Source organism: Adelges cooleyi, unplaced genomic scaffold (genome assembly GCF_023614345.1).
Source record: "Adelges cooleyi isolate 19-005CV unplaced genomic scaffold, UGA_ACOO_1.1 ACOO_flye_CR_arks_rails_tigmint_CR_PRNA_248, whole genome shotgun sequence".
NCBI classification, from domain to species: Eukaryota; Metazoa; Arthropoda; class Insecta; order Hemiptera; family Adelgidae; genus Adelges; species Adelges cooleyi.
The window spans coordinates 1,495,879-1,509,631 of record NW_026095913.1 but is presented as its reverse complement, the minus strand read 5'-3'; the positions used below and the strand labels follow the sequence as shown (position 1 = coordinate 1,509,631).

Below are 13,753 nucleotides of genomic sequence, written 5' to 3'. Positions count from 1 at the left end.
AGAAAAGAGTTATTTTAACACATTTTATATTGAACTGTAAGCATTATTTAAAACCTGATGTAACAAATATCGATTAAAAGATATTTATGTTGTAGAAATGTTTTTAAAACCAACATTATTCGTAAATCGTTTTAATGTTTTTGATCTGAAATATTTGATTTGCAACATAAGACAATTGGAACAGTAGTGTGGGTATATATTTTTATCAACTCCAGGCCAAAAGTTTCTGGGATGAAATATTCTCTTACATACACTTTTTGTAATGTTACTCATTCCGGTATAACTATGTGCATTGTTCGTATGTTCTTTGGACAAAGTTATTATTTTGCCAGCGTCCAACGTAGTTTATTTATAGAGAAAATACAACTTTTTAAAATAATATAAAAAAATTACTTACCCCTGTCTGAACGTGATGTAACGACTGAAACCTCAAGTCTTCTGTGTACGTTGATAGACCGACTGTGAGTAGTCTATAATCCCGTCTTCGAATCCAGGAAACCTGAAAACACCACAATACCGTTTTAATTTTATTAACTGACTTCACAACGACTTGTGTATAAACACAGTAGTTTGTTTTGAGGTTGTTAGTCATCGCGAAAAATCAGTTTAAGTTTGCATTTAATTGAACGCTATAACATTAATAGCAAATGTTTAATTAATAAATTAATTACAGTATCGTCAAGCGTACTTTGAAAAAAAGAATGACACAACTGTCACGTGAGTGGGACGAGGGGTATACACAAAAAAAAAAAATAATAATAATCACAAAGCAAAGTGTAAAATATATGGTGAAGTGGAAAAGTGTTAATTGCAAAAAAAGTCCGTATGCCGTTTATTTGAGTGTTTTATTAATGTAATAACGTTTGTATATAATATGCGCATGAAGCTTTTATCAATTAGTTTATCCCAAAAATGGAAAATTAACACAATATGTATAATTGCTATTTTTTATCGTGTTTTTTTGTGTACACCAGCTGTCCACCACTAACAGAACACAAACAGTTGCAATGTTAAACGGGAAGTTCACAACAGCTTTGAAGAGCATAATTAAAATTTAATTTAATTTTGCTCAGTCAAAGCCACTCTTCAATTAGTTTCGTTTCCATTATTTAAATGAACGGAACGGAATTTAAAATTTCTGCCTAAATTTTTAAAAAATATTATTCAACTTCGGTCTTTTTCTTTGAAAGTAATACAAGTTAATGCAATGACTGGTTATGTCTTACTGGCCATTTCTTCTATGACGTCGTCCTCTCACCAAAGGTATTTAATGTTTTTAACTACAGCTACATGTTGACTGTTGTTTAAAATTCTTATTTTTAATAAAAAAAAAAATATTTTAAATGAGTGCTCCAAGCTTTATCCAATACGAAGTACCTAATAAAATACTAACTTCCAATATAGGTCATACAAGTTTCGGTTCAAAGGAAAACTTCAACGTCCTAGGAAAAATTCATGAAAGTTTATTAATATAACACGAATACCACAACCCCCGTTAAAAAAAAAATCTACATTGTGTTTCCCCTTTCAATGTGTCGATATTCATTGCTACAATTAAATTTTGGTATAACTAGGTATGACCATTTTTTATTTTAAAGATTGTATTATGAGCATTTATAGTTTTAATTTTTTATAGCTTTTCTAGTAAATCCAACTTATTTAATAATAGTTAAATCAATCAACTAGTACCTAAGTTTCACATTAAAAAAAAAAATCAAATCCGTTCAATTCACTTTAATTATTGTGAACTGTCTGTGACGTTAGTGTTTTTTACATTGACCGTATTATAATGGAAGTACAAACATGCAGTTTCGTACCTTTAATGATTGTTAAAGGAATTGTGTTTTCCCGATTTTGTAAAAAACCTTATTTTTTTTATAAAATCATTAAATGAGTATCGAACACAACAGACATTAAAGAAAAATAAGATGCTTGTTTTTATTTTTCTATTATTATTATTATTATTATGACCAACAGAATTTCTGGCTATTGGGTCACATTAAGTAAGGTTAATATTACATTTCACATTATAAGTAATAAAATTTGTTTACAATCACACAAGTACGCAATACAATAGTATAAAGAATAAACAGAATGCAGAATACAGGCCGGGCATGAATGAAAAAAGGTTTGAAATTTGAGTTGTGTAAACTTAACAACTTTTTGGGTTTCTTTACGACGCTGAGGCCTTGTTGAAAATGGTTATAAATATAACCGCCAAACTATTTTTGAGTAAACTGATATAATTCCAACTATATATTGTACAAAATGTGTTTAGATATTTAAATCGGATATTCAAAGCTGTGTACAATACAATATTGCTTTGAACTCTGTCGTTCGAACAATTTTTTAATTATTCGTTTGGCACTTTATGTCATCCGTGCCGAACAATGCCAAAACAACAGTATTCGACATTCTATTGCGCTTATTTTGTATTGAATAACTTACAGTAAACTTTAAATGACAGGTATTTATTTGTTTTACTGCAAAAGCAGTTGTAAAGCAGTCAAACGACCGATTTAAGCGTTCGAGTGGCTGTTCGTTTTAATTTTATGAAAACTGATAGTTAATTTTCCGCATAAATTAATAATGATAATAATAACTGTTCGTTTTAGGTTTTTGCTACTTAACTTAATGTCGCAGTAGAGCTTGTACGATTTATGTTAACATGGTTATACGCACCCCGAGAGTAATTTACTCAAGTACTTATACACATTACATGCTGCATAATTAACAGTGCAGTCAGTCATTCTACATAGTACTCGCATGTCTTGGTATTATAAAAACAGTTTAACAATCAACCGGAACCGTCGGAGTACTCTTAAAATTGCATTTATAAGTATATACGATTAATTTTATTATAAACATTATTACATTGAATGTTTTGTTTTTAATTTGCAACTAATAATATGTTCTTTCCCATACTAAATATATAAATAATGGTGTAATTTGTGTATAGTTATAATAAAAACTAGTGTACCATTATTATGTATAGATTAAATGTATTGTAGAAAATGTGATAGTTAAATTTTTATTGTTATCATATTGCTTAATAAAAAAAATGCACTGAACAAAAAATTATATAAAACAACTTTTTTTATGTAGATAATCGAAAAAATGTATTTTGTTGTTTATTCTAAAAATATATTTAAATAGCTGCTTAATTATTATAAATTCCTAACCATTGCATATCATACATTTATAAGGAAGTACTAAGACTTGTATTAATATTTGTGTCGTTCATTGTAAAAGTGTAGTTATCTCTTTGTAATTGAATTTTGAAATAATGAGCTTCTTGTAAATTAACGTTCAATTCAGTGTTTTCTAATTTTTATTTATTTTTGCGTTTATTGGAGTTGTTTCTCTTTTATAACAAAATATATATATGTGATTCCATTCAGCAAAAAATTGTATATTTTAAATATTTGAAGTTACACCATTTTTACAATAAACGTTTTAAGTAACGACGAGAAATTTCAAATAATTGGAGATATCACTCATCAAAATTGTCATTAATATTATATTTATTGGCGAAGTTAACGAGGACATCCTATTTTTTTAAAATTATTGTTGTTAGTTGTTTTTTCCAAGCGACCTATCACTATATGTCTATGAAGGGGCTTTGAAAGAGTCAGCTAGAGATATCAAGGAGGGCTGTGAGGGAATGGCTTTTGATTGATTTTTTTAAAACCTTTTTATTGAGGCATTTTGATTAACACATTTTGGACGTCCTGAGTACACCCTAAATTAACATTTTTTGAACTACACCAAAAACAATGACAACGATTTGACATCGACACGAATATTTCATATTTTGCACTTTCTGTGAAATGAACCATTTACAGTAATTTCTAAACGGTATGTTGTCAGTATTATAATCTTTAGAATTATTATAGTTATAAACTCACCACGCAGTCTCCTAAGTTTGCGACCAGACACGATATCCGACTGGAGGCTCCGGTTTGGGCGACAACCGTGGAAGAGTTTTCCGTCAAGAACTTAGGCTTGAGCAGAGACCGTTGTAATTGTAGGTCGTCCAAAACACTGTTGTGTGTCGTATTCGACATGTCGGCCACAGCTGTAGTGCTGCTGGTCACGGTTGCGTTTGTAACGTTCAGAGTAGATAATGTGGACGTTTGAACGGTCGTCGGCGGTTTTTTCATCGTTTTCCCGTCGTCTTTGGGAACTGAATTTTGCTTTCCATCACCTGTAAAATTGTTATAAACTGTTAGTAATAACTTTGGAAAAAAATCGGTCTAATCCAATATTGGAATAACCTTTTTTTGTTTTTATTGTTACTGAACGCAGTAATAAATATGTACCGGAAAGTTATATTGACAAATAAAAAACCAAACCGTTAAACGCAAAACAACGATGCAACGTTTTTTATAATTTTATTTTCATATAAATAGTCCATAAAATATATTAAGATGCAACCGATATAAAGTTTTACGACAATTTTTCGAAAATAAAACGTGCAATTATTGTTCTATTTTTATATTCAAGAACCCAACACAAGTTTAGCGTTGACCCATTATCGTCAGTCACCTTATCTACACGGCCTACTTTAATACATCAGCTCCTGTTATGCCGTACTTTTATTGTATTTTTCTGTTTCGCTTTATTTTTTTCCTCTAGTTTTCTCTCGTTTTCCTTGCCATTAACAGTTAACAACGCAAAGATGGACCGGCTAGAAGATTTCTGATCAACTTTATGCTACGTTAAACTTAAATAATGGGTTCTTTATAATTTCGTCCGTTATAATTTTGTTCATCCGGCCGGCTATCCTTTACAATTTCACTCTAGACCTCTTAGCCAACGACGATTATACGTCATCATCATTACGGTTCATAGATTCAATCACTACTTGTATTTTTGACATACAAAACACAACACATTATACAGCTATCCAGATCATCCCGTAGAATTTTTAAATTCTCTATATTACTAATTTTTTCTATTGGAAAAAAATAATAACGAAAAAAATGAAAATAATTATTTCATAATACTGTTTTTGCTTAAAGTTTTTCTTGAAAATAATTGTTATGCGATTTATGTGTATACGCTCGAGGATACCTAATATGTATTTATTACTCTCTGTGTATCTTAAAAAAAAAAAAGATTACAAATAACGAAGAAAATTAATTATTGTTTTAGTACTTTTCCGAAAAACGTTTTAATTAAAATAAAAATCTTTACAACTTAATCCGACCGAAAAATTCGTATCGTGAACTATAACAGCATATTTTCTAAAAGCAAAGTCTCGTCCAATAGACTTCGATGAGATCAGAGTTGTGCCAATTCTTATTCGAATATAATCTTATTTAAAATATTATTTTTGAAGTTATTCTAATAAAAATTTATTTTCCCACAAAATATACTGGTTTAATTTATTTTGCACTTTTATTATATAGTTTATTTATAATAAATAATTTAAAAAACACTCACAAACTGTTTAAATAATTTGTTTGGACATTTTTCGGATAATTGAATTCTTATAAATTATTACTCGAATAATAATTATTATGTTCAAACTTTTACTTGAATAATGTATTCTGCCAAATGCGCTCTATGCGGCAGCGATAACACCGCCAATTTCAAAGGTCAACCTATTTACAAGTCTTTTCTTCTAAATAGGAAAAAACAGTCGAGCATTCTTCTCGCTTCCAAAACTTCAAAATTTGTTCTTTCCTTTTTCTATTCAATTGTATTGACTTCATTTAGTTCATATTATCATTAATGTACCAAACACTGTTTGTAACTGTTGAGCTATAATAAAAAAACACACTAACAATGTGTTACCTAGATGATTCAACGTGTCTTATTCGAACGATGCACTGCGCTCGACTGGATGTGATATTATGACTTAAAGCGATACTGTTGAGAAAATCAAATAAAGGGTTGTAAAATAAAAACGCACGCGAATCGGAATACCAACGAGAACCTTATTTTTCTCGGTCGACGTTAAACATTGTTGGCGGACAAAAAATCAGCTATACGTTCCGACTGACGGAATTCAGTGCATATTATATCATACAGTGTATATACACATAAAAATCTTGTTTTTATTTTCTCCAGCCATATAAATCCGACGTCAAAGAGTCGCGTTCAACCGATTGTGGCAAAACGATATGCACAGATATAATATATTTCGGCAAAGTGGTTTCGCGTGCCCTCCGGCAGCAGAGTGGGTTTCGATAAAAGTTTTGAGCGAGGAAAACCTACACTTGATTAATTCGAGGCCACCTCTGCAAAACCGGAGATTGATTTATGGACTTTTCCTGATGCGATAATTAAAAAAAAAAAGAAAAAGAAGAAAGCAATTTCATTATACATGGCGAGTGGTGATCCCTGTTCAGTATCTCAGAAGAAATTAGACGTTTTATGAAAATTATTCTTTTCTATACTCAATTAGTTAATATAGTTAATCGAATTTTGATATGATTTTTAAAAACATAACCCCATCACTTATGTGCTAAGACCTTGTGAGCTTAAGATTTTTAAACAGTAACGTAAACATTTTATTAACTTTTTAAAACAAAAACAAAATATTATGTAATTACATATCTTCTATATATATATATATATATATATAAATGAATGTCTGTTTGTCCTTTATGCATTAGTACACCATACATCCGATCGCCATGTAACTTTGGGAAGTTGTTGAGTCCACTCTCGCGAACCTAACTGGCATAGTACTTTTCGAAAATTCCACCCTTAAAGATGACCTCAAACACGAACTTTGTACATTAAATACGAAATGTAAATAAATTAAATAAAAGATTAGAGATTAGAGATGAGGGATGCGGGTGGGGATGGGAATGGGGAAGGGGGATTATTTTACTCAGCCCTGGCAGACTAAATCTCGGCATCTTGTTTTAAATAAATATATCTTATAATTAAAGGTTTATAAGGTGCTAACAAAAATGTAGAAAAAGATGTACCTAAATAGTTATATTTATATTTGTATTATTAAAATATGAGTTTAAACCGAAAAACTGTTTATAATTTTGTTTGTTTAGTTTGTTACTTATTACTACTCTCACTATAATATATACATCACCCCCACTTAAGAAAAATAATTCTTGCGTCACTGTTACAGTTTCCTATTATGATTTATGCGTCCTGTTTGCTTGAAAAAGAAATATTATGTGGTGTGTGTGTGTATGTGTCTAAAATTATGAGTTATTGATTTTTCATTAAAGACACGTATATATTATATTTTACGACATCGTCTGCTCGTATATAGTCGGTATACGATACAAATAAACCGTAGAGCTGCACACGCTCGCCAACATAACAATCTATTACTTTATATTTTTATGGAATTCGGATCGATTTTTGATAGGCATTATTACCGTCCGACAAAGTGGTCGTGTACGAATTTAAAAAAAAAAAACGTTTAAGAGGTTTCAAAATTTTTGCAGTTAATTAGTTGAATTGTGTGTACAATCGCATAACAACGCACATAAACCAATTTGTTGGTCGCACGCGGCTTGACATATTGGTCTTAACAAGTGTATTAATTTAAACATGAAATGGGTGGGGGGGGGGTGTTTTTTTGCCATGCAAAACAGAAAACGAAAAGCCTTGCAATACCCACCACCACTTATGATAAATTGCTTTCCAGACAAATTCGAAATTATGGTGGGTGCGGAAGAAAATGTCACAAGGTCGCCAAAAAACCTTAAAAAAATATTTACCCAACCAACTCTATTCTGGTGGCAAACTAAAAACTTGAATGCTTAAATGTATATCTGTGAAGCGGAGAAAATAACATACAAAGATTTCAAAAAACGTATCGTAAACGACAAATTCAATGTCATGTATACAACTTCCATCACATTTTCTAACATAAAAAAAAAAACAAACAAAAATTGTACTTGAGTATGACTTGAGTACTACCATATTATGGTACACAAAAACCTCTTTGTGTGTGCACATGTTGTTTCTGTTGAGTTTTATAATTAAAACGTCAAATGGGGTTTCCGGTATTTTTTTTTTTTTTTTACCATTTAAAACGGAAAATCGAAAAGCCTTTCGGTAAGACCGAACGCGGCGTCGCTTAAACGGCGTGTAATAAATAAAATAAGCCTTTGTGATAAATTATGTTCCGACATACGCACACGGGCTGTCGATATTTTTCACATTTTGTATTTTTGTATTCCGCATTTAGATTATGTTTGTGTAATATAATCGCAAAACAGCGTACGTGATATTGAAAGTTAACCATAACTCACACGTGCTCTCGCCAGTTCCAATCCAATTGACGTTGTTCGGTCAACAATACAACACAAATTCGTCATAAAACATGTACCGAAATACTATTGTAATTTAACAAAAAACAGAGTTAAATGTATTCGTGTATTTAATAACGTCTAAAATATGTATTGGCCGTGTTATAATACCGACGGTATCGACGAAAACCGTTTGGCCTGTTAATATTACCAAACAGAGTAACCCCAGATCATAATATCAGAGTCATTTCACCGATAGTGGTACTTTTGTGAATCATTTGTTTTTGTTAAGTGTCGACAATTTTCAAAATGTGTTAATCAGAATCGTTAACATACCTCGATAAAAACGTTCAATAGTCATTATCTCACATTCCTGGCTTGTTCTAAGGTCTATATGGCTGACCCTATCAAAAGCGTTCCTGGACGAGGTAGTGAAATGAACGTTTTGAATTACAAAATAAATTAAAAACCTGACCATTTACCATATTGGTGTTTTTCAATACGATACCACTACTAATGGGTTGAGCATATTTTTCTCAGATTTGAATAAGTGACTTTTCTCGTTATTTACCCTGCGCTTTTTACTTAACAATTTTTTTTTTATAGTTGCTAGCTCACATTTTACCAAAGAACGTACGCGGTGGATGGACGCTGGCGTTAGACTTCATTACTGTCGCTTTACACTGAATAGCATGACACTTAATCTTCGGCACGTGTAAAACGGTCCAGCCAATCGTCGTTCGGCCTATATCCGGCTAGCAATATTATACTATAATAGCGTTTCCTTATACCGAAGTCGTTTCGCAAACGTTTTTTTTTTTTTTGCAACCGTTCGGTAGGTTTTTCTTAGAGCAGCCGTTAGGCAGAGGCGAACGAAACTAGGTCGTACGGAAGCGGAAACCATTGATTCGATTGGCGATGTAGCCGGGCGGCCACAATACGCTTAACTAGTAGGCCGATACAAGACATCAAGACGTTTGTTTGTTTAAGTCGAGCTGGAGTGGTTTTTCGGAAGGAAAAAACAGCAACAACAATGAAACAACTAAGACGCGCACGATTGATTTCTCAGAACGTTATTGGATAAACACATAGGCGGTCTTCGCACAGTCGGTCTTCGGCGAGTCACAGTTGTGTGAATTCTTATTGGAATGAAACTTTATCCGAATAGTTATTTCACAACGTATCCGAGTTTCACAATTTTTAAAAAACTGTGCTAAAATGGTTTCAAAAATTGTCGAATTAGTTCAAATTTTTCTATAGAATGGGTGGGAACTATTATTTATTTAACTTTTCTAATTGTAGTTATAGGATAAGTGTAAAATCACATTCTGCTGTTGTACTTAACTTGCTACAGCTACAATGCATGTACAACATACCATATATGTTACAACACAAAATCAAATTAAAATTAAAATAAATAACGTTTACAAGTGGTAAAACCGTATAGTCGTTTGATTCTTCACCCGATAGAAGAATTACAGTTTTCAAGTCTAAATTGACAAAGAGAATGATAAAACATTTTGCAAATAACAAACGCCAGTTGATTATTCAGTTTTTTCTTTATTAATATTTTCCAAAAATCGTGTGACATCGTTTTTTTTTAAGTTCATTATTTCTTGTGTTTATTCAAATTATTTTAGTCTACGTGACACATTTTCATTGATATCAAGTTGTCAATAGGTACATAATTGTCTTAAACAAAAAAAACTCTACATTTCGGATTTACACAATAATAATAATTATTATAATATAGTGCTAATAATTAATTTAAATAATCCTGTTTGTAACCGCTCCCTCGACGCCATATGCGAAGCCGAAGTCGCTTATGGACAACGGAGTCACCGTGAATTCGTGTATTCATATGTTTTACACAATTTCCTACAAAATTACTTATCGGTTAGAGACACAAAATAATAACTGAAGGTTAACAAAAAAAAAAGAAAAAAAAGACATCTACCATTTAAACTGAAAAGTCATTGCGTTATTACAATGTGTTTTATTTTCTCTGACTTCAACAACTCACTAAACCGATTTCTTTGGTTATATTATCCATATTATATAAATAATATAATATAATTATCTTCTTCTTCTTCTCAGGCTTAAAACATACCATTCAGGTCTAATGCCGCTTCTACAATTCTTCTTCATTGATTTCTATCTGATGCCAAATTAATGCTGTAAGTAGGGTCTATTCGTGTCAAGTCTCTTTTCACCGTAGCCAACCATCTTTGACGCGGCCATTCTAGTCTTTTGGTACTATAATATAATTATACAAAATTTAAAGAAATATTCGACCATTTATATTTTCTTGCTATCGAGAGCAAATTTTAGAAAGAGTTATTTAAATACCTTAAAAACATTTGTTTGTTGACGAAACGTCCATTGCCATTTTAAGGTATTATTTTCAGACAGTTCATTTGTATCATTATCCAGAATATTTATTAATTTTTATTATAGTAGTGACTTATTTGATGTAGTACACATCAACAAGTTATGCTTTTAAAAAACATGCTTATCCCTCCCGATTCCAGTAGTAGTAGAAAATTTGATTTGTGTGCACCAGCAAAGTGCCTGGGGTCACGCGCTGCCACGGAAATGTCGATATTTTTTTTTTGTTGTGTACTTACAATTGTTAGTCCCCAAAATTGACATTGTCCCGGTCCACTGGTCGGTCCCATTTGAATGGTAACTAATTGCCACACGATCGACGCGTGACCGTGTGACGTTGTGCCCCTGTGAAATGCAGGACGAATCTTTTGCAACCGTTTTTCGGTCTAAACCGTTTTCCAAGCCAATTAATCACTGTCGGACACATCAAACGCACACAGGTCATTTGACGGTTCCCAGCAGACGGTCATTCTGCTTGGCCCGATTAACACGGGTATGTCGAAATGATTGTGGCAAAAACCCTCCCCCTCTCCAACCCCTCAAAAAAACCTCATAGCCATAGTACACAAAATAATACTCGGTTCAGTCGAGTCGACTGATATTTGTTAGTATAAGGCTACAAATGACTAATAAAAACGTATCATATAAGTTAAATGCCTGCTTTTCAGGAGGGAAACATGTAAAAATTGCATTAAACTTGCAAATTTACTTTTAAAACTTGCTCCATGCCCAAACGCTTGGTGACTTGGATCCAGAGTTGTGCGCCATTCGAGTCGACCATTTAGGTGTCACATTATTCAAGTATAAGTTATTCGAATCATTTTTCATTCGAATAATTAAAAAATATATTTAATCAAATAAATTGTGGAAAAATTATTCGAAGAAGAATTTGTACAACTCCGACGAAATTTCCTTTTTGATTCCCTAACTAAATGAAAAAGTGGCTTATTCCATTCCTGGAAATTCTTCTGAACGCCTTGAGCATAAAAGATGTCGTGACGTCTTAAATAAATAAAAGAGAAAAGCACTTAATTAAAATAAAACTTTTCAACCTAATTACTTTGCCGGGATATGCACGTGCAAAAACCTAACAATATTTCGACTACTTAGGATGGTCAGATTTTAATTTTGTTATGTTCTTTGTCTACTGTACTAGAATATATGATGTTCAAGACTATTTTTTTAAAACATATTCATGATGTTATTTTTTTTTCCTTTAGCGGAGAAATAAATGTGTTCTAGCTAAGAAAGCTGACAACTTTGACTATAACCAGTATATTATTGAAGTTTAAGGACAGGAGGAATGATGGAGTGTAGTATTATTTTTACCTGGGTGCTACTCTATAACACAAGTTAACATACTAGTTAATAAACAGTTAATTTTGTTAACTCAACTGCAAAAATTGAAATTTTACAGGAAAACGAAAAAACCAAATTATTTTCACTAAAATATTATGGGATGTAATTTTAATAGAATGGAAATGCTTGGGAAATTATTACAATTACAGTTACATCGTTTTTCTACCTACCTTATGCGTTCGATATATTTAAACACATTAAAGCATTTAGCCCATTTTACCAAATTTTTTAGTTAGGCCATTGTTCTACCGGGGTGGCGGTTTATAGGTTATCATTTAAGCTTTTTACGTTGCCAGAGCTATGAAAAAAAAACATAAACAATAAAAATGTATTTTATCTCGACCTTCGCGAGTGGTTTATATTGGGTATGTAAATGGGAACACTGCAATTTCATTACACGGCCAGTGCAAATAGTATTATGTTGTTATTATCACGGATAATGGCTTCTACTGCATAACCACTTTGTCCGGGCTACAATAATAATTATGCAATTATTTGGCAATCGTTGTGTTCCATAGCTATCGCATTTAAATATTGTACACACAAAACAAAGGAGTGGACACTTGTCGAGACAAAATACTGTAGGTATTCAATAGTTGATTCTATTTTAATATCATTATCCCGAAATACCGGCAAGCGTTTTATCGGTCACCCAGAACTAAACTTAATTTTGCAAATTTTTTCTGTAAACTCATCCGGAACGTTGCACTTTGTTAAATCAGTAAAAGCTGTTATTTTTTTGTTAGATCTATACACACACGGGAAAATGAATTTATTCTGAAATATTGCATCAACAAAATGCATATTTTTAAATGTTTACATACTCGGTTAAATTATGTATGACGTTGTAAAAAATAAAAATAATAATAATAAAAATAATGAATTAGCATTTAAATTTGAATTATTACATTGCACGTGAGGAATATTTTTTTTTTTATATACTTCGAAGTTAGAACACACATTAATTTACCGTTGACATGGTCTATTTGCAGCACATATTTAAAATGTCTGTACTGAATATAATAATCTACATTAACACATATAAGTCCACAAGTACCTGTGCATTATGCCATCGTTGTTTTATAAAACAATTATCAAGTAACTCTAAATAATAATATAAATTAAAACAATTTTTTATGCGATAGCTAATGCACAAGGTATTTACGGTTTTTAGATTGTCCAGAAGTTTATTAACATATTTTAAAGTTCTAATAGAAACGTATATAGTATTTAATTAATTTGTATTATTTTTGCCGTTGTAATTGGATAAAAACCAATTTTTTAAAATTACTTTTCAAGTTATTAAAATTGAAAATTAACGTTAAATCAATTCAAGTTCAAGTACCCAAGTAAAACTTATACTATTTTAAAAACGTCTGCGGTTTTATTTTCATTGAGTAAGAACATGTAAATTAATTTTGCTATACATTTTACAAAAAAAAAAAGTGCAAGTACAAGTTTTAAATTGAAATATACAATTGTCGGCTGTTCATTTGTTTTTTTTTTAGGTTTCAGGAAATTTATATAAAAAAGTTTTATCTGTTTAAGTAAAAAAAAAAAAGTAGCACACAACAAATTATGATTTTTGTTTTGTTAATTCCAAAAATAAATTACAAAGTTCACTTTGAGGACATTCGGAATTTCTTTTATTTTTATTTTTTACCACAATTTCCGCGGTAGGTACTGAATATTTGTCATTCTCCTGCAGTTACGGCTTTACACAAAGGTTATAAAAAAGGGGAAATAATTTTACCACACTCGCTAAT

General features: G+C 31.3%; 1 protein-coding gene across 2 annotated transcripts in view; it reads right to left on the bottom strand.

Moving 5' to 3' along the window:
* Nucleotides 1-13,753, bottom strand: part of LOC126837315 (lachesin-like) — a 153,565-nt gene that overhangs the window by 24,485 nt on the left and 115,327 nt on the right. For both annotated transcript variants that reach the window (XM_050571173.1, XM_050571175.1), the window contains exons 3-4: nucleotides 3,909-4,207; nucleotides 398-499 (exon numbers count right to left, since the gene is read on the bottom strand). In XM_050571173.1, coding sequence (XP_050427130.1) covers nucleotides 398-499; nucleotides 3,909-4,207 — 401 coding nt within the window. The remainder of the gene's footprint in view (nucleotides 1-397; nucleotides 500-3,908; nucleotides 4,208-13,753) is intronic.